The 21,546-nt window shown below is 44.8% G+C and overlaps 2 protein-coding genes across 2 annotated transcripts in view; one reads left to right on the forward strand and one right to left on the reverse strand.

The window, feature by feature from the left end:
• Positions 1-761: 761 nt before the first annotated feature.
• Positions 762-14,416, forward strand: sphk1 (sphingosine kinase 1). Its single transcript, XM_030089977.1, has 5 exons — positions 762-1,261; positions 10,020-10,169; positions 12,262-12,356; positions 12,800-12,915; positions 13,477-14,416. The coding sequence occupies exons 1-5, from the start codon at positions 835-837 to the stop codon at positions 14,384-14,386; spliced, it is 1,698 nt and encodes a 565-aa protein (XP_029945837.1). The 5' UTR covers positions 762-834; the 3' UTR covers positions 14,387-14,416.
• Positions 10,146-21,546, reverse strand: part of fam83ga (family with sequence similarity 83 member Ga) — a 38,539-nt gene continuing 27,138 nt past the window's right edge. Inside the window, exons 6-7 of the transcript XR_003931358.1 lie at positions 15,543-15,549; positions 10,146-10,156 (exon numbers count right to left, since the gene is read on the reverse strand). The gene's annotated coding sequence lies outside the window, so the exon portion shown is untranslated. The remainder of the gene's footprint in view (positions 10,157-15,542; positions 15,550-21,546) is intronic.

Below are 21,546 nucleotides of genomic sequence, written 5' to 3' on the forward strand. Positions count from 1 at the left end.
CCTTGAATTTAATATTTAAAGTTTTTTTTGTTGTGTTTCAGAGATTGCTTATGAAAATGTGTAAGTCTGCAATTTAATCACAAAGCCAGGTTGAATGTCTTTGTGGTGCAAAATACAGTGAAATGAAATGTAAAAAAGACGAAAAAATATATTCTTATAGTTCTCCCAGAGTAAAACTGCAAAACCTTGACGCACTATCACTTAAATTCAACTTTGTAATACAGCTTTACAGAAAGAACATCGTCTATTAGATATGTTGCAGATGTTTCATATGACAGACATTTTTTTCATGCACTCCTGTAAAAAAAAAGCAACTTAAAGCTGTACTTTGTAAAGGAATTCATCAACATCAGGCCTGCATTATGACGCATAGAGTTCATATGTGACGCTTTGGATGTGAGATCTTTTTTTATTTCTTTTTTTTTTTTTTTTTTTGCTTATAAACATGCTAATGCAAATGTAAATAATAATGATCAGAGAAATCATTCACCTTTAAAATATGTTTGGTTTGCACCTCTATGTGTGCAGTAAACTTCCATGTGTTTTGGAAAAGTTGGTTTCTCTTCATGATGTGCAGGGACCTGACCATGTCTGTGTGGGGAGAGGCTGGAAGCTGCTGGTGTTTCCTAAGCTGCGGCTCGCAGGACAGCCGGCTGCTCCTCTCCATCACTGCCATTCCCCTTCCAGTCACTAGGGAGAGACTCTGAACCGGGGAAGCTGCCTCCGCTGCTGCTCGGCTTAAAGGTCCCACAGCAGGCTGGTGGTGCTCAGAGTCCGCACCGCACCGCCATCCCGCACACCGGCCTCCGGGACGCGTCCAACTCCCCGTCCGGGATGGAGAAAGGCGCCTCCGGTCCGGACCCATCCCGCCAGCGGAACGGGCTCGTGGGCGTGCTGTACGGGGAGTTTACCGACACGCTCAACGACAGCGTCCGGTACTCGGTGAGCCTGACGGAGAGCGCCCTGACCGTCCAGAGGATCTCCTCCTCACCCGGCCGGACCAAGGTGGTCTTCAACTTGACGGACTGCGTCGGCTGCCGCGCGCACAGAGGGCCGGACGGCGCGGACGTCGGCGCGTACTTCACCGCCTATTTCTACCCGCTGAAGAGGCGCTGGATGAGCGCCGGGCTGACCCGGCAGAGGGTGGAGCAGTGCTTTCGGGTCGCGCCGGTCCAGGACCCGCTCGCCAACCTCCAGGAGGCTGAGAGGTGGGCTCGCGCCATCAGGGACGCCTCCATGCTGCAGGCGCCCCGCAGAGACGGTGAGCACCGAAACTTTAGACAACACCACCAGGCCTTTGCTTTAAAAAAGAAAGAAAGTGGACTTGTCGTACTTTATCATCTCAGCACACAGATGAAAATACCTTTAACGATTAAAATGCCATTTGGCTACTTATAGAGGCGCGCTACTACAGGCGCACTTTTAGTTTTATTTAAAGAAACTCTGATCGATAAACAGTTTCTTTTGATTGCTAGATGAGACAAAAATCGACCCGTAAATGGTTCAAAGAAAGGTTCTGGATCGTAGTGGAAGCTCTCATTTCTGCAGACAAACAAAACAGGTTTGTCCATGTGGAAAAAAAGCATTCCAGCTGCTGTCAGTAACCTGCTCTGCCTGATGCTCTCAGCCCCATGTGGGGGATGATTCCTTCCTAAACACACACACTCCTCTAAAAATGATTTCTCAGGATCAGTCGAAAATCTAAAAACTTCTGACAGTCGTAGAGTGCAGCCTTGCGCCGGCTTTATTATTTCTGCTCAGTAATTTCCCATGGAGAGTTTATTGTTGATGTGTGGGGGAAAAAAAAAAATCACATCAAAACAACGTCTGTTTTTCATCCTGCTTTGCAGCAGACTCATCTAATTAGGTCTCATCATGTCTCGCTCTGTTTAAAATGCAAACTGTCCTCAAGATCTTTTGTCTTCCAGTCTCATTAGTTTCCCTGTGCTCCATCCCGGAATGCAATGACAGGGTAATTAACATGAATGCAATATGAGAAGTGCTCTGGCCATTCATCATCGCTGTCGCTCATTTGTAACAAAGTGGTGATATTTGCAAACAGTGAAACAAAGGGATTCCGGCTTTAAAGGAATGATGCTCTTCCATTAGGACGCACACTCTGTGCCCTCTGTGTCAGGTCAGATAATATCCTTTTTTTTCTTCACACAGGAAAATTTCAGCTGTTTAAAATATAAGAAAAAGCAGACGTGTGCTCCTGCAGGCAGATTGGTTCAAAGAAGAAGCGGATATTTGACTTAATGCTGGTTACCAGAGATGGACTCTGGTGTTGGTGGCGGGATGAGGGATGAGGTGGACCTGCTGGCGGCAACCTCCAGGTGCACGCTGCTAACGGAGACCCGGCGCTGTGTGATGAGCAGCGTCCAGCCTCACCCTGCACTCCGCAGCCGGCGGGGGTTTGAGTTCGAGGTCTGTACGCCAGGCGGGCAGGCAGATGGTAACCTGAGAGGTAGCAGGGCGCCCCCCCATCACTGTCCTCCTACTGGACTCATCAAAGAGCTCCAGCCTGGGAGCCTTTCAGTCACACATACTAATGAAGGCGTTCATTCATCCAAAGAGTTTCCTTTACGCTCTTATTTTTTTTAATCTGCCTCTTCGCTGCTTTTGAACCCAAATTCTCAGTGATGATGTGACCACATCATTAATCTATGAGCTTGTTTTAACATTCCACATCCAGGCTGGCCAATAAGACATATTTAAAAGAATATACTTTGAGTTATGCTGTGCTAATAGACGCAGGATTGCCTTGTCATAGAGGGTGTGTGAAAGTCAGTGTCACTAATCCCCCATATTGTATTTGCCTCCTAAGTTAATTGCGTGTCATCTCATCTGGGATTGCAGATGGAAAGGTTGGATTAAAAGTGCAGTTGCGGCACAAGATTGGTATTTAGGTGGAGAGCTATCATGGTGACGCACTTTTCACCGGAGTGACGAAACGAGAGATTCGTCACTGAAGGTGTACATTAACAGCCGTGGATGCAGTGACCGGTTTTGCTTGGTTGTTGGAAGTCTGTCACATCGCTGGTCCTGAGAGGCTTTACTTTGTTCTCAGTTCAGCTTCATTGGAATGAATGAGCTGTAAATTATGAAGTGCACACAATATGATACGGCCCTGCTGCTTAAGATGCACAGTCAGATTGCATGCCAAGGAATCAGTGGATGGTTACTTGATTTGACTTCCCCTACAAGTGTCCTCCCCCTTTTTCCCTTTTTACTATGCAGCCAGCTGTATCTTTTTTTCTGCATTATGAGCATGTGGCAGAGAGCTTTCTGCATTTTTAACATTCGGACATTTCTACATCACAGATTTCAAATGTTTTGATTCCTTTTTGTACTGGCGTGACACAAAAGCTCTGAGAGAATTTTTCCTCAAATCCGAGCCTGTGTCTCAGCAAGTGCATGTTTAAAATGTGCAAATAAGCTATTCCAGTGCAAGTGTGAGCACAATTTTCACACCAACTGTGTCAGGATAACAAGTTGGGGGTGCAGCAGAAGAGGAAAAGGAGGGGAAGAGCTGTGGCATCTTCAACTCCTTGAAAAAACAAAACAAAAAAAAAAAACATTTTTTTCGGCAGCCTCGGGGTCAGGTGTGTCTGTCAGAGTGCCATCTCCCTCGGGGATCTGCCGAGGCTGTTGTGTCTTCCTGGGAAAGAGGAGTCAAGAGCTACAATGCGTCACCGGACGACCTTTCACCTCAGCCGGCGTCTCAGTCCCCGTGGGGCTTTCGTCTGCTGCTCGGTGACACACGGCCGTGATGGCCTGTCAGCACACCGCTCCCCGCTCCAACCCCTGTCTCATCTGCCTCTGCAGACGGTGTGTGTGTGTGTGTGTGTGTGTGTGTGTGTGTGTGTGTGTGTGTGTGTGTGTGTGTGTGTGTGTCTGCTCCCCGGACCTGCTCCTCTCCAGCAAACACTCGCCCGCCCCTGGAATGCGGCTTGTTTGCAGACGGGTCTTTGCAGTCTGAATACAGAGCCGCTCCTGAACGGGAACACTTTTACTAAAACAGCCCACATATTTGTTTCTCCTCCCGGAACCTTCTTCAATGGTTTCGCATCTAAACAAACGCATCTTTGTTCAGAATATTTTCTGCAGAGCGATACACTTGTGGCAGTGAGGTGGGAACTCTTCTCTGTCAGTTCAGTACTTGTTAGCACTGACACATTGTCATATCCAGCCTGCCTGTCGCCTCGCTGCCTGTGTGTTTCCCTGTGTGTGTGTGTTCACCCACTTGTAACTGTGAAATACACACACTGCAGCTGAAAGTTTGCTCGGCGGTGTGATGGGCAGGATGCGCCCGCAGGTATCTGACTCCACGTCTGATACAGTTTTCGCATACAAACTCGTATTCTGCCTCCTCCCGTCCCGCCAACTGGCGCTGCATTCATGCAGACGGGAGAAATGTGCAGGAAGGAGTCATTTTTAGCAGCAGGGACATGGGAAAAAAACATGGAAAAATCATCAGCTGTGGCTGTGTTGGTAGATCTGGTGGTTTTTTTGCATCCGTACGTTAAAGGTTTAATACCTCATCTCACCCTGCCGAAGTTCCCTGAAGCTCTAGTTGCTCCCAGTGGAGGTTGAGCACATTGCAGAGAGGGCAAAATATATATTGCAAAAGACTGACTGAACTGCAATAAATTATGTTTCCATGAACTGCGCATCCATGCTTTACAAATTCAAAATGACAGAATTTTAAATACGATGGAAAAAGTGGAATTAATGTACAATAATTGCAACTTTAAAAATGCAGTCACTTGGTTCCCTAAAGTACTGCATCCCTCAATTGTCGAAAGCAAACAGAAGCACTAAAATTAAGAAAAGCTGACCTTAAAAGCTGCTGGTGGCAACTTGCAGGCATATATGTGATGGGAAGACATGGTCCAGTCACAGCTGGTATAACTCGGGGCGAAAGAAAGAAGGCTGACTGTTAGTGGAAGAATTCACATTAAAGCTCAAACACATTAACATCATGCTCTTCATGTTCACCATGTCATACACCCTGAGCTGTCACCCATGTTGTGTGAATAGAACTAATCAGTTCACCATTGCTGTCTCGCAGGGTTAAATGAAAGTAGAAGCATTTGCTTTTGTCTGAATGAATTCACTTGAAACAGGCAACATTTCTGATAGTCATTAAGATATTGCAAAAGTTTTCACTGCTTAATCTTTAACAACTTGCAACAAAACATCTTTTGGACATTATGCATAAATTATTAAACAGTTTTTTTTTTTGTTTTAATTTAAGTACACGAAATTAAATCATCCGCTCATCTTTTAATGATTTATACAATTCAGGATTGTTGGGCACTGCCAGCTGATCCCAGCTGATTGTGGGTGAATGCAGGACACGCACATGCACACAAGGATGCCAGACAACACACTCACACACACAGTTAAAGTGCTGCTGTTTTTGTTGAGACTGGAAGAGGCGGGGTTTTTTTTCCTCATAATTGCAAAGAGGATTGAGTTTGAGGTTGTTATTGGATTGCATTATAATATGAAATGTCTTTGAAATTCCATCCACCCCATAAATATATCTGAGGGTAAACTGTGAGGAATATCTCAGAGCCGCTGGCATCAGTGACTCACTTCTGTGACTCCAGAACACACTGGGTTCACAGGGGAGCGTTTTCAAGTTCAAAAAACAAGCCGAGGTCAGCAGCAGAAAGTCGTGTGGTCAGATCGAGGTACCGAGGGGGGCAGAACGAGGAAAACTCAACTACATCTAAAGCTGGGAGAGTAAATGCTGTAATGAGCACAGAGGAGGACGGGAGGGCGGGGCCGCTGGAGTCCTGAACGCAGAGCGAGAAGGTGAAAAGACAGAGAGCTCAGTCAGAGCACACTTTTCCCTGCACACCCATGGCAGCTGTTTTATCACACTGTTTGCTTTAGCTCAGTGAACCCAGTAATATGGCCTCTCCCTGTACATGATTTGCATCCCATTAACATTCATAGTTCATACCTTGGCAATTTTGATCAATTATTTACAGCATCTAAAGCAACCTCGGTAAACTCAGATAAGTGAAATATATTAACGACACGTCTAACAATGGTCCTGATTGAAGTCACATTGCTGCGTTTGTCCGAATGGACAAATATTTGATGGATTCATATTAAATTAGCATACGAAAGAATTTGTCCCCATTCATGCGTCTGTTCCAGCCCAGGCAATCATGATTCCCTTCAATGAAAACTGATTTCAAGATTATGGATTTGCTTTATATTCTCGTGAGAAATGAAAATAATTGCTCTCTTTTAATGATTTCTCTGCTGAAGGTGAGTTTTATAGCTGGAACTCACTGGGCTGAGCAGCACACAGCTGCTGATAGTGTTCGGGCTGATCTCCTGGAGGTGTTTAAAGGCTGAATTGAAGGTGAAAAGGAGACTTTATCCTGCAGGTCTGCTCCATTCGCTGCTGGTGCCGTCAGGAAATAAACAAACAACGCTCACAGCCAGTGTGCTAACAGAAAGGCCCACAGACTTCCCTTTAAGACACGGATTTCATCCTCATATCTGACCTCTTCAGGAGTGTCTTCGGGTGTTTCGAGAGGATGTTATTCAGCGCAGCACACTTGAGAACAAAACCTGATTTGAAAGCTGTTGGACTTTTCAAAGGCTGCTTTCCACCGTATTCTGGAAGTGTTGAGAGGACTCTTTGTGTCTGAAAGCCACATTGTGCTGGATACAAGCGGAACACAATGGTGACCCTGTGTGGATGAAACGTGGCAGGGTTTGGCACGCGCCTGTGCGTTTCACTCTTCCTGGTGGATTCGCACCTTTCTCTCTGAGAGGGTTTCCTGCTTCCCGCCGTCACGAGCCAAACCGGCTGGATGTTGACTGCAGCGGCGGCACGTCACAGGCTGCAGAACCAAATAATGAGACAAAGAAGCGCCGAGAAGACGAACGCTGACGGCTCAGACAGAGCAGGCAGAGGGTCGTCAGTCAAAACCAGCAGCTTTATCTGGATCACAGCAGATCAAAACACTTTGTCAGGGAGTAAAAGGGAAACTTCAGTTATAATTATTAATTTACTGAAAACGTATTCTGTTTTATCATAAATCATCTTCAAAGTGCAATGAATGCAAATCTTACGTCTAATCTAATGTCACACATTTAAAATGGTACTAAAAAACAGTTGCTTCAAATAATAATCACATTTATTGCTTCTGTTGAATTTTGTCTGTATAATACTTAGAATCACCTAGATATTTGCAGAGAAAGATCTTCTCTGACATTTTTGCCCTTCATCCACCAAACTAGAACTTTTTGTTCCTTCTCCTTCATCGGATACGAGTTCTGATGAGTTTGTACCTGCTTTAAAGGTCAGAGCATCTGCAGCTCCTCCCGAGAGGAAGATTTCTCTTTCTACTTTCACTTTAAAGGCTGGAAATCTTTTTTTTTTTTTTTTTTTAACAGCTATTTGGTACATCATAATGAGGCGGTCAATTCCAACGGGAACATAAAAAGGAAAACAGAGTCAGGTAAAAGCCGCTTTAATGAAAAGATTAACTGCTGATTACATTACATTACACTCATTTGGCTCTTTTATGCCCAAAAATGTTTAAAAGGATTAATTTGGAGATTTTCAACATGGAGTATGAGACGTGCTGTATGTTTGAACGATGTTTAAACGATCATTTGATTTTATGTGCCAGCTAGAGATTGAATTAATTATTCTGATGATGTTATTCTGCAGGCTTTCTTAATTGATTTTTAGATATAACAGCATATACATTTTGCATTCACATAAATGTTAGGTCGTATTCGTTTCACGTACTACCTGTAGTTTATTTTTAACCATCTCATACTTTCACCTGTTAAAATTGGCCTTTTGTTTTCAAATGAATTGGGATTGACTCCAGCCTCCTGTCAGTTGGATAAAATGACAGAACAGAGACGTGGACGTCATGTAATTTTGGAGAAACATACACCTATAACATGATTGTATAAAACCCTTTAAATTAAAACTTAAAGCAATCCATCTACTGCTCATATAAAAACAGAATGGGAAAATGAGCTTGGTTACCCCTCACCTGATGATGTCTGGCAGCAGGCTTTACGTAAAATAGGTGCCACCTTCATAAACGCCCGTCATTGCTTAATTCAATATGAAATTGTACATAGATTACATTATTCGAGGCAGAAAATTCATAAGATTTACCCAGATAGCTCCCCTGTGTGTGAAAAATGTCTAGTAGAACGAGGCACCTTATTACACAGCTATGCACTTTGCTCTACACCCCAGAGTTTTTGGACTGAGATTTTTAACTTCTTGTCCAAAGTTCTGAAGGTGGCTCCAAATACTACTCTAATTGTTTTTGGAGTAGCTATATAAGGAAATTGAAAATTTAGATTTTGCCCAGCGACGTCTATTTCATATGCTATAATTATTGCAAAAAAAACGTATCCTTCTACTCTGGACAGGCAAAGATACCCCTTCACTAAAGATGTGGGTCACAGAACTTACTACCACACTCCATTTATAAAAAAATAAGATGTACTATGCATGATAATTGATTTTGAAAAAATTTGGCAACCGTTGATCTCCTATCTTGGAGTCATTTGAAATGTGCAGTCAAGGGAGGGCCTGGGTGGGGTGGGATATCTTTGTTTTTTATCCCTTTTTCTTTTTGTTTGTTTTCCCTCAGCCTTTCTTTCTTCTCTTATGTGTTAAAAAAAATGAAGCACAGTGCACAATGTTGCATTACTAAGAATGCATAGACACTGAATGTCAGTTCTGAGGACAATTTCATTACAGTTTTTGTCGAAGGCAATCAGTACACGTGACTGTGCTTTCAATACAAATATTTGGGAAAAAAAAGTTTGAACTGCCACAGTGTTTCTCTTTAAATGAGGACTGTGATTTTAACCTTGATTGTTTAATTCCAGAAAAATAATGTCGAAAGATAGATGCTTGTTTAAAAGGTTTATCATATTTCAAATAATTATTGCGCTTGTACATTGATGATTAATTTGAGGAGTTTGCTGGACAAAAGCCTTTGGGATTCTATCAAACGCAGAGCTGAGGGGTTCTGTGCACCGACTGCCGCCCTTGTCCTATTTTTATTTCCCCTGCAGCACTTATCCAGCTTAATGCACCTGTAGTTGATTGATGTAGGTAGTGTTGCTACTCTTCAAGGTAACTTAATGCGTACGTTAGGGGAAAAAAGTTTGTTGCCCCGACACTTACTATTTTTGGCTATTGCAATTTTGGTAATGACGGCTGCATGGTAGTTTCCGTCTAAAATAGTCATTTTGATCCTCTGGTAAGATAATTCTCCGTTTCCCAGAAAAGCACTGCAGCAAGTTAATGAATGTGGTGCAGAAACCAGATGAGACAGATATTAAAAAAAAAAAAAAGTGTTGGAGAGAGCCAGAAAAAAAAGGTGTGATTGTGTACAGACTGTGCAAAGAACTGTTTGCATCTCCATGCTAAACATGCAGCTGCAAGCAAATGTTGATATGTGATTTAACTGTGATTAATTATTTAAAAAGTTCTGAATTAATCAGATGGATTTTTTTCTGAACGCACCACTACTTTATACTAACATGAGTAAAAACTTTCTTACTGAACAAAACGAAATTGTCTACATGAAAACACCTAACAGACATGAACCCATCTTTAAAAAGTGCCTGTGAAGGAGGCTGAATCCCAGGAGTACAGCATCTTTGTCGTTCCGCTGACTTCCCATGAAAGACTCAAGCAACAGGCGGACTTCTCCACAGGCATGATGAGACGCCACGCGTTGCTATTAATAATTGGTAAGATCCCGAATGCGAAGCGTCTGCACGCCCTCTCTCTTTGAAGAATGTAGCATGTCACATTAAAATTGAGCGTCGTCAGCTCGGATGCTCGCCCAGCCGGTGACTTTACCGTTTCGTGCTTCTTTTGTTTCATTGTGCGTTTCTGTGCCCCGGAGACCCCCGAGGGAGAAGGCTGTCCTTGTGCATTCTTCGTTCTCGCCTCCCCTCACGAGCTCCTCTCTCCGTCATTTTTCTCCCAGGTGTGGTGTACTCGGAGGTGCGCAGACCCTGCAGGGTCATGATCCTGGTGAACCCTCACAGCGGGCGAGGACAGGCTCTCCAGCTCTTCTCCGGCCACGTTCAGGGCATGCTCACAGAGGCCTCGGTTCCCTACACGCTCGTCCTCACAGGTCGGTGCGGTCGACGTGTTGTTTTTTTTTCCCCCTCGTGCGCTGAGCCGGTGCTCCTCCCAAGGTCACCTTCAAAACAGGAGATTAAACCTTTTGACCCATGGTGGGATGATCAGACAAAGATCTGGGTCACGCTGCCACTCACACGCACACGTACATGCAAGTTGGCATCGCTGCGATCCGAACCAGCCTAAAATCTCTGCAGGAATTATGCATTGTGTTTGTGATCCCAAACCCGTGAGCCACATGTTTACCAGCGAACATTAGCGGACACACACACACACACACACACACACACACGCACGTATCTGCAGGCACTCTGCACGGAACACATTAAAGCCTCATTTCGTTTGCACAGCTGCTCCACTTTCTGTGTGCGACGCCGATTCCATTTTGTGACCTTAAAGTTTGTTGCGTCGCTCGCCGTCATCAGAGGCTCTGAACTGAAAGTGAACTCTCTGAATGCTTGGGATGGGCGAGGAAAACAAAAAAACAGCTTCACTTCTGCAAGATCTGGATAGGATCTTAGTTAATTTCTGTTTCTAAAGCGACGCTGTGTTTGTGTGTTTATTTGGGAGAGAGCGTGAGCGCCGGCCCTTTGTGCAGACTCCTGGGACTTAGAGGAAGGTCAGCAGCTGAGAGGTGATGAGAAAAGACAGAGTAATTACAGACACGGACATGGCCCCCGAAGAGGCTGAGACGAGGGGGTCGGGTGCTCACGGGTCGCCGAGGGGCTCCGGCGGTGGCGTACAGTACCCAGTCAGGTGTGACTCAGAGCCCATTTAGCCGGCGCACGGGTCCTTGATGACTGTATCACACTGCCTTCGCCTGAGGAAGGACAAGAACCCATGGAGCCGCTTCTTGTGTCGGCGTGTACCTTTTACATACTGTATGAAGCATCCAGCGCACCAAGTTTAATCCTCACCAAGCTTCACCTCGGAGGAAAGGCAGTCGAGGGTGACACAACGAGGCGAGGGCTGCGTTTCTGGAGAACCAGCTGGAATGTGGTCAGTGTTTATGGAGTGTTTTATCAGGGGATCTGATAATGTGAATTTGTTTTCTCAGTGCTTCAGCGATCAGGAGTGGACTTGATGGTTTCTTAACCTGCCCGATGTCTCCAGGTCCCGTCTGATGCTGGCGTTAGTGCTTAGCCGTGACCCCTCGATAAGGAAGTGGCTCCGAGGCAGAGCATCAGCACGAGCCCCGGCAGGCTCGCAGTGCTGAGTCAGCCGTGCAGTGCAGCTACTCCCTCTGCCTCAGTCTGTCAACACGGCACTGCATCAAGTCCTCCAGCCTCCCAGCAAACAAACAGCAGGGAGAGAGAGAGAGAGAGAGAGAGAGAGAGACCCAGGAGAGAGTACAGGTAGAGGTTGAGTGAGTGAGGGGAGACAGATTTCTTTTTGAATAAATATATTACAGCTGTGTCCTCAATTGACACCAAACGAAGAAGCCGGCAGTGCATCCCAACTTGTTAATTTCTCGTCTGCGAATCCCTCTCTTCCTTTTTAAAGTCGGCCTTTTTTCCCCTCTTTTCCACACACGCACTCGCGGCTCCGCTGGGGAGCCTCGGCTGGCAGGACTGAAGACTTTAATGCTGGCGGGATGAGCCCACTGAGGCCCCCTGCAGAGGGACCCACTCAAGGACGCTGCCAATAAAACTAGGCTGAACAAATAGCTCGCTCATCCGGCAGCGCATTAACCAGCACTCACACACACACACACACACACACACACACACACACACACACACACACACACACACACACACACACACACACACACACACACACACCCACACTGGACACTGATTACACACATGCTGATATTTGTCAGTCACAGATGTTTGCAGGCAGGCTAAGCTGCCTTGGAGCGTTGAGTAGCCACTGGATGGGCTAATGTGATATGTCTGGCCCGATAAGGGGAAATTGAATCTCTTTTCTGCTTAATCTCCCTGATCCTACCCCCGGGGCTGGTGATGAAGGGAGCATGTCTCTTTCTCTGCCCTTGTCCTTGTTTTTCATTTTGTCACTTTGTTCTGCCACATTTTTCTGTGTTGCGTTAGAATTTCTGTGTCTTCCCGCGTGTTCCTCAGAGCACCAGAACCATGCGCGGGAGGTGGTGAGGAAGGCCGACCTGTCGAAGTGGGACGCCCTGGTGATCATGTCCGGAGACGGGCTGCTGTTCGAGGTGCTCGGCCGGTTTTGCTTCATAATGAAGCAATGACACAATGACACTAAACCTTCGATATATATCAAGCAGCCCTGCTTCACACTCATATTTCTATTCATAGAGCTTCTCAGAATAGCCCTGTAAAAAATTAATTTGTTCCCAAACACACAAAGGAGCTCAGGTGTTACGACTGTAGCACCGACTAATCTGCAGCCGTTGAAAAGCCCTGCACTTGTTGTGTCGCTGCAGAGATATTGTTGAAGGATATTATATGAATACCAGTGGTTGGTTGTTCAGGACTGTTCTACGGCTCAGGTGTGGCACCTTCAGGCCCCCTGTTTGCAATAAACCCGCCTCTAATCAGACATGTTGATCAAACTCAGATGTTACTTTGCATTTACAACTGTAGTGTAATTGGATTTTTTTTTTTTTTTTTTTTGGAATTGTACTTGTTCATCCAGGTGATAAATGGCCTGATGGAGCGAGAGGACTGGCAAGAGGCCATCCAAACCCCTCTGGGTATTCTACCAGGTGGCTCCGGTAATGCCCTGGCTGCCTCCATCCACCACTACTCACAGTGAGTCAGTCCATTAATGGGTCATTTAAATGCATGAGCTAACATAGTAAAAGAAGAACCTTCCTCAGCCTAAAAAGACAATTTATCTCCTTTCTGTGTAATTATGCCAAAGGCTGACGGGGCACATCATTCCTCCGTAGGGAGGAGAGACGGGAACTGCTGTGCTCTGCAGCCAAAGGTCATTTCAGGTTTCTCTCAAAGGACTGATGTGAAGGCTTTAGAAACTCTCACATTAGGAGTGATTACACTCCAGAGTGCAGCTGTGGCACAGGTTGACCCAGCACATCCCAGGTATCATCTCCATCTGCTGGCTGCTTGTTGGCACAACATGAAACAACAAATCTGACGATCCATCGCCAAGCCGAAACATTGAGGAGCGTCTAATGATGGGAGCAGATCATATCAGATCAGCTGTCTTGGATCTGTTTTGATGTTGACACGCGACTGTCTTTTTTCATCTACATCTATATTTGCAGTTATTACAAGAACTACATCCACACGACACATTCTACATTCACCAGTAACGTTACGTATACCTTAATTTCTGTTTCAATCTCACAGGTCTCCTCCCGCATGGAACGAGGAACTGCTGTTGAGCTGCGGCTTCATGTTGTGCAAAGGTCTGGTCGGCTCGCTGGACCTGGTGTCGATCCACTTGGCTTCCAGGCAGCGCCTCTTCTCCTTCCTTTCACTGGCCTGGGGCTTTGTGGCAGATGTGGACATCGAAAGCGAAAAGTACCGCCACGTCGGCGCTATCCGCTTCCTCATGGGCACGCTGGTGCGTCTGGCGACCCTCAAAGTGTATCAGGGCAGGCTGGCGTACCTTCCTGTGAAGGAGGCGCCGAAACATCCGAAAGGGAGCGTGAAGGTGAACCACCCGCCCTCCACCCCTCAGCGGCCCTCGCTCTGCTCCTCGCTCCCCTGCCGGCTCATCCCCGACATCACTCCCGTCCAAAGCTCCCATCTGAACCGTCACGGCACCAACTCCAACCGCAACACCATCACCAACTCCTGCAACAACGCCATCACCACCAAGAGGCCCGAGACCCAGAGCGACCATAAAACCAGAGCCCCCGCAGACTCCCTGCTCCCTGGACTGGACCAGCCTGTCCCGGACGGCTGGACGGTGGTGAAGGAGGAGGACTTTGTCTTGGTGCTGGCTATTTACCAGTCCCACCTGGCGGAGGACTTATGGACCGTCCCCGGCGCGCTGGCAGACGACGGACTGATTCACCTCTTCTACGTGACGGCGGGAATCTCCCGGCCTGCCCTCCTGCGTCTCTTCCTCGCCATGGAGAAGGGCGCGCATCTGGCATGCGGGTGCCCCCACCTGGTGTACGAGAAGGTGAAGGCCCTGCGGCTGGAGCCCATCACGCCACAAGGCATGATCACTGTGGACGGGGAGATGGTGGAGTACGGGCCCGTCCAGGCTCAGATTCACCCCGGACTGGCAAGACTCATATGTGGGTGACCCGGAGAGAACCCGCTTTTCTTTTTATGACTCAGCTTTACAGCTTTCTAGTTCAGCCTTTTTTTTACTCAGTGTCAATTTCATTATATATGCTGTGTTTTCAGAAGTGCCAAAGACATTTTATCAGCCGCTGGAAATTTCTTCTATTTTTCTACAAAAAAACAAAAAAAAAACAAACTCGTCCTATTTTTATGGACCCCCGTCCCTTCTTTCTATCAGCGTTTGATTCAGGCCCAAAGTCATTTGGACGTTTGTTCTTGCTGCTGGCTGGTCCGGGCTTAGAGAAGCGGTGGAGGATGGTGTGTGCGTGCACGTGAGTGTTTAATGGTGTGTGTGTGTATGTGTGTGTGTGCATAGGAGGGAAGGATCTTTCTGTATGTCCGTGTTCACTCGAGTGTGTGTATTGGTGAGATTGTGCATGAGGAGCGTTGGAGGTGCGGTGGCTGAGGAGAGCATTGTGCGCCTGGCTGTCGGGCCTCATCAGCGTGGCTCACGTGAAGAGAAGCACATTTTTCATGTCCTGGGAGGCTCCCGGAGAAGCCACGCCCCTTGTCCAACTGTATTACACCAGGATGACAATCCCCCCCCCTCTCCAGTGTAACAACTCTGACAGCACCACCTCCCCCTTAGTCTGGTAAAGAGGAGCTTTCTTACTAAGGAGATATAAATCCCTTGAGGGATTTACAATGGACAAATCTTTAATCTTCGCATAGTTTATATTAAAAAAAAAAAAGATGAAAGACAAACAGACAATGCCAGATCTGGTCACATTCAGCATTAGAACCCAGTCAGTTCCCCCCTCTCAAAACTTCAGCCCTCTGATGATGCTCAGGCGAGGCAGACGGAAACCTGGCCGGCTGACGTTACACCTCCAGCGCCGGCCGGTCCTGTCCCTGTCCTGCTTTCCTACCGCGTTTCATCTGCAGCCATCATTAAACTGTAGGGAGCCGCCCCCACTTGCACGCAAAATACACACTCTCACTTTCTTTTCCCCATCCCCCCCCCACCCCCCACCTCCCACCCATCCTCCTCTTATGCACAGATCCTCACATACAAACACATTCCCTCGCATCTCTGCAGCACTTAGTGAGGGGGAGGGGCATGGTCTGCTACTGTGCATATGATCCCCTCTCCTCTTGCCATCTTAAGATTGTACTCGCTCTCTCTCCCTCGGTTAACGAGCCATCAGCACCTAATGTGTCCTTAATATGACGCTTTACATCTGCGAGAGCGAGCTAAATAGAGATTTTTTTCTTTTTTTTTTTTCTAATCATACGAAAGCTTTTAAGTGGGTTTCAGACACACATTAGACCGGTTGAAGCGCACTAAAGTAGAAACATGCCGTGGTACTGGGTCACTCAGCGTTGCATATTGAGAGGCATGCGATCAATGTGAGCTGGGGGCGGGTGGGGGAGTCAAGTGCTCGGCTTCGCCGTGTGGCCTTTTCTTTGGCTGTCGGCGCTGCGCTGATGAGCATTAATGCACCGGAGCAGGGGAAAGTGCAAATGTTAGCATTGCCATGAGACCCCTCCCTCCCTCCACACTGTCCCATACACATCGGTTTATTTCGGGTCACAGTGGAACCATTCACATGCAGCAGACAGAGATCATTGTATTTAAAGATTAAGGTGTCTTTCTTGATAAACACATCAATTCATGCTAAATGAATGCTGCTGCATCCAGTAACAGCACCTCTTGGGTTCAGAGAAGTGCAGATTTTCAGGTCTTTTGGAGTTTTGATGAACGATTCACTGTAATAGGAAGTGCAATACAGTCAATGCAAAGAAATGATCACACACATCAGTTTGTGCTGCTTCGTGTTTACTTTAGAAGACACACCGTCCACTGAAAGGAGCTGAAATATCCCTGTTGTTTCAAAATAATGCAAACACACGTACGTTCCTTTTCAAGCATTATTGTGTTGTTTCTACCGGCCATCTGGACACAGACAGAGACACCCGGCGAGGCTGAAGCAAACTTCTAGACTGCAGCGTTGCTGCAGATCATGGATGCATCAGCGAACAAGATATAAGCATCTCTGTCAAGCTTAACATTTACCCACAATCCCCCTGTACTTTCCTGCTGTCATCCCATTTAATATTTTTTTTCTGCATATAATATGTATTTTTAGCTTGTCTCCCCACTCCCTCCCCCTGCTGTTGTAACATCTCCTGTTTTTTTTTTTTTTCCTACTAAATGTTGACAGGTATGTATGTAAGATCAGGCCTCATTCATTGTATGTGGAAATGCTCAGTGGTGCCTACACAATCCCCAAAAAGGACCCGGATGATCTGCATGCTTCTGCAATGTAGGGTCCCGATCATTCACACACGTACATGAGTTTAATATAACAGTAATCATGCAGGGATTACTTTTCAGATTTTGGTTACACATTGAAACAAGAAAATCTCATGGCTTTACAGTGCATGTAAGCAATACAGTCATTGTAGATATTGCAGAGATATTGTGTTCAGCCGTGTGCTGGCATGACAGTGAAATCTGTCCACCTTCATATCATTTCATCAGATCCAGGGTGGCGAGGAGCTGGAGTGGATCCCAGCTGAATATGGGTGGCAGCAGGACACACACACACACGCAGTCACACGCGTCCACAGACAGACGCTAATTGTGGTAGGAAACCACAGTACCTGCAGAAAACCCCTACATGTGCAGAACAAACATACAAACTCAGCAAACTGCACCACTGTGCTGTCTGGTGCTATCAGCATTTCTCATATTTTAATAAAGCTAAAGTGACTGAGTTTCTTGAGTGAATAAAACAGAAATTGTTGTGCATGCCTGTAAGTAAAGAATTTGACAAAATATAACATTTCATTTTAAAAAAAGAGGTGAAAATAATGATTTCCAGAACTTTTTGCTTGCATTGAAATTTCCCTGCAGATCATTAATGGAACTGACATGTACTTGAAGTTGACTGGCTTCTTATATAAATTTGTGTTTCCATTCACCCTGCAGTGCCATGTATTGCCGTTGACTTGGTTTTCTGAAACACTGGAAAGATCGCAGCTGCTGCTCATGTGGGAGATCCTGTACATTCTTTAACCATTGCTGTATCCTCAGTGGAGCCACCAGGTGCTTTGAATGCATTATCATGTGCTGCAGGCCGCTTACATCCACCGTTCATTCCTGTACATCTCATAAGGGTCGAGATGAGCTATGCAAACGCCGAGTCATGGCTGTGGATGTCTGGAGTGAGGGGTCCCTCTGCTGGGCCGTGCAACCGAGTTGAAGACTTTTATCTTGGGGGGGGGGAAATCTTTCTGCGTTTCGGTGCAGTCTCTTCAAACTGCCACCTGTTTCCTGCTTTTTTTGCATTTGCAGCAGCGATGGTGGATTAGTTGTGTAACAAAGGTTAAGCTCCACTGCAGAGGATGCTGCAGTCTTTGTAGTTACTGACATCCAGCTTATTGTAATTCATCCACTGAGGACCGGACTTGATGCTTCATAGAAACACAGCTGCAAATAATTGGTGTCAACCTTCGGGTGTTGGGTTGTTATTACTGTTGTCTTATGGTTCTATACTGTTAGACTGTTGTATTTCACTGGCTGCGTTATCCTGACAGCAGTTTTCTTTACCTTTTCTTTTCCAAACACTGTACTTAAAATGTTTATTTCGGAGGGGAAAATCTGTCAAAATCCTGAAATCACACCACGACTGACAGAAAATAATGGTTTGATCATTTCCTATTTGTTTTATGTGTTGATTCAAGTTTCAGAGTGTAAATTAATGAACCGTTTGGTGTGTTTGAATGTGTTATACTGTCGCTGTTATTAACCTAAAGTACAGTACTGTTTGCAGAGGTGTGCCACGCATTAGCAGTTTTTCACTTTGAAATCGGTGAAAATAAGAAGAGGGTGTTTCTCTAGAAAGTGCCTTAGTCTTTATCCAAGACAGCAGTTAGGTGGTGAGCAGAGGAAAAAAAGAAACTGAAAATCATGAAAGCTAATATTAGGAAGAAATTCTTTACCAAATTCAGCTTTTTGAAGAGCAGAATATTTCAGTATGTATCAGTGTAATACTGAAGCTCTTCGGTCTGCATGAAGAGCAAATCAGCAGGGGTTTGACTGAGTTTATCCTTCAGCTTCCATATAAATTTATCAATATATTCGTTGAGCTGGTTGATTTAACCAAACATTCATCATCCCACTTTATTTTCTTGTAGGTCCTTGTTTATGGACTTCTTTTTTTTAAGACCAATAAAGATTTTTAGAAAAGAAAATGATTGCTGTTGTTCTTTTTGTTTGTCTCCCGTTCACTCTGTAATGGAGCCGATCCCACCCGAGCACTGGTGGAGGTAGGTTATATCCTGGACAGGTTATCTGAATCCAGGATTTTATTTTTTTTTAATTACTTGACCTTAAATTATACAATAAGCATGTTAATTAAATTGCATGACAAGTTGACATGTCGAAAACGAGTCTGCTGATACTAACTAATCATAATCGACTATTACAACTAGTCTTCCCAATCCTGGGTAAAACTGTTGTGTTTGGCTCAGAGGAGCACTCAGGATGCCAGACTCCATTGTAGGAGTGAGAGAGCTCATCCTTCTTCCAGCTCAGAAACAGGAGAGAAATACTGGTGCAGTGGAACACAGAACACAGACTGATACACTGGAGAACTCAGATGGACATGTCACAAGCCAGAACACACAGCAGATGTCTAATATATACCCTGCCGTCGGCAGGTGAAAACGATCACATGCTCAGGCACAGGTGAAACGCATCAGGGCAGGAGACAGCAATCAAGACACAAGGAGGGGAAGTCAAGAGCCTGGAAGCAGAGAGAGAATCACAAAAAATAAGAAAACAACAACAAAAGAAATTAATGGAGAACCATACAATATGTTCATATTTGTAAAACAGCTTGAGTCATTACAAAGCACAGATTGAAAACGATTTCAAACCTCAATAAGAGTTGAAATTGTTAAACACAGCTATGAAGATTGTGTATTTTTTTCTTTAAATTCTAAATTGTACCGATGAAATTTCAATGTAGCATGAAATACAGTTTTGTAAATGTTTGAAAATGTTTTAACTCCATGCAGAGCCTTGAGCTTGATATTTAAAAATGACCTGAATTGTTGCAAAAGAAAAGAAAAAAGTAATAAAACCCAGAATTAAATAACTGGCCGATAACGTAACAAGATGCTGAGCCCAAAACGCAGAACCTTTTTACCCCAAATGGAACAACCACTTACACCTTGGGTTTGTTGTTACATTATGGGGCAGGCAAAATATTTTCCACCAAATAGTGTAATAATTTTACTACATCACAAAGTGAGTCAATGACTTATGGATCTGAAGGCTTATTGCTTCAATGTATCAATGTACACAAAAGCTCCTGATACCCCCTCTAATTTATGTTGCATTAATCTGCCTGTTTGAGCCAAGTGAGACTAATTATTTGCTCCAAAGTTTCTCAACAAACTCAAACATTCAGAAAATGAAACATCAGCATGACACAATATCTGATTCCAGTATTTGTCCTTTATGCTTTCGCATTCACACAATCTGAAGCTCAGCTCTGTTACTATTTCACCAAATTCCTGTTTATTGGACGATGACAAGATTTCTTTCATTTTTTTTTAATCAAATCATAAATCCTCTTCACAAAGTATACCTGATGTAACAAACAAACAAACAAACAAACAAAAAAAACAAGCAAAAAACAACTGAGGACATCCCAATAAGAAATACGTAATTAAAGAGAACAGTTATATTAATTAACTTGCACAGCAGTGTTTACATGGCGTCAGTGAGGTTGACACAAAGGATGAGCAAAATATAAACTTTTTGATGAATTAATTTCACATTTCATTTTTAATAAGCATCTGATGAACACTGGTGATGGATTTTTCTCTACTTGCACTTCACTCTTTGTTCCAGCAGAGGGAGACAGAGGCTGTGTCTTCACTCGCTTGTACTTTCTGCTCTTCACAGAAACTTTTCCGACCAGATCTGCAAAATTCAGTTTTTAATAACGAGTGCAGGTGTTTGTTGTTGTTGCGGTTCTTGACAGATTTGACTAATTATATTCAGTCAACAGGCAGCTGACTGTGAGTGATTGAAACCCCTGCAGACGACGAAGTCTGTCAAGTCTGAGCAAGTCTGACTGAAGGTCGTCTTTAAGCTCCTTTGCCCCAAATATGCAAATATATAAAGGCCTTGTGGACTTTGAGCACATTATTAGCAAATGTCACAGAACTGAGTCATGACTTTTCTTTAAGGCAAGCTTACTAAACTCATCACCTACTGGATCAAACTATGCAACATGTAGGAATTACAAAGAAAATATTAACTTTTCTTTCCAGGGAAAGGAAATTTCCTGTACAGGGAATTGCAGCATTGTACTAAGAAGAGCCAAGAAGCTTTGGTCATTAAACTGTATTTTTCATTGATATATTTTCTATAATGCTGAAATTTCATGGATAACTTCAATTGAATGGAGTTATTAATGTCTGATCATTTGCAACTTCTTAGTAAGTATGCTATTGTTTTATTGTTCCCGTCTTCTCGATTTCAAATCCTGCCCCGTGCGACCTCTGAGTGTGAAGCCTCTGCTCCAGGTCAGGCGTCTTTAAGCCCCTAACGCTGCAGGAGTGAGATACTTACAGTGCAGTGAATGAGGATTTTCTGGGAGTTTACATTTCATATAAGAACCTGAGACCCCTGGAGGACTAATCGATAACCTCTTTCACCTGAAACGGCGACCTCCATCATGTGGTATCAAGTATCAAAAACCCTTTGTTATTACTCCTTCAAGCTGCTGCAGAAATAGCTCCATGAAAAACCATTGAGCACAAACCCTCCATACTTCTTAACCTGTGCTCACGATTTCATTTTTGCTTTCTTCTTTCCACCCCTTTAAACTTACAATCCCACCTGTTCATCAAGTCCTCTCTTAGACCCAATCCCATTTGCTCCGATGCTTGGTAACAATTCCAAAGAAAGGGGATTGACTTTCACTACAGGGTTGAACGTGGAGCTCCAGGAGGAGGGTTGATGTCAATTACTGCACAATGAATGATCCATAATAACTCTGCTGCAGGTTTGAAGAGCAAAAATACCTTCAAAATGACTCGTTTCCAGAGTGAGGCTGAGACAAACTGTTTTACAGAGATGAATTGTTTTTCATC

The sequence above is a fragment of the Salarias fasciatus genome, chromosome 4 (assembly GCF_902148845.1).
Source record: "Salarias fasciatus chromosome 4, fSalaFa1.1, whole genome shotgun sequence".
In the NCBI taxonomy this organism is placed as follows: Eukaryota; Metazoa; Chordata; class Actinopteri; order Blenniiformes; family Blenniidae; genus Salarias; species Salarias fasciatus.

Excerpts from the sequence above, each read along its gene's own strand:
- sphk1 (XM_030089977.1), top strand. The coding sequence starts at position 835 with ATGGAGAAAGGCGCCTCCGGTCCGGACCCATCCCGCCAGCGGAACGGG. Across the intron at positions 1,262-10,019 it reads GCAGGCGCCCCGCAGAGACG|GTGTGGTGTACTCGGAGGTG; the intron begins GTGAGCACCGAA and ends TTTTTCTCCCAG. Across the intron at positions 12,357-12,799 it reads GAGACGGGCTGCTGTTCGAG|GTGATAAATGGCCTGATGGA; the intron begins GTGCTCGGCCGG and ends TTGTTCATCCAG.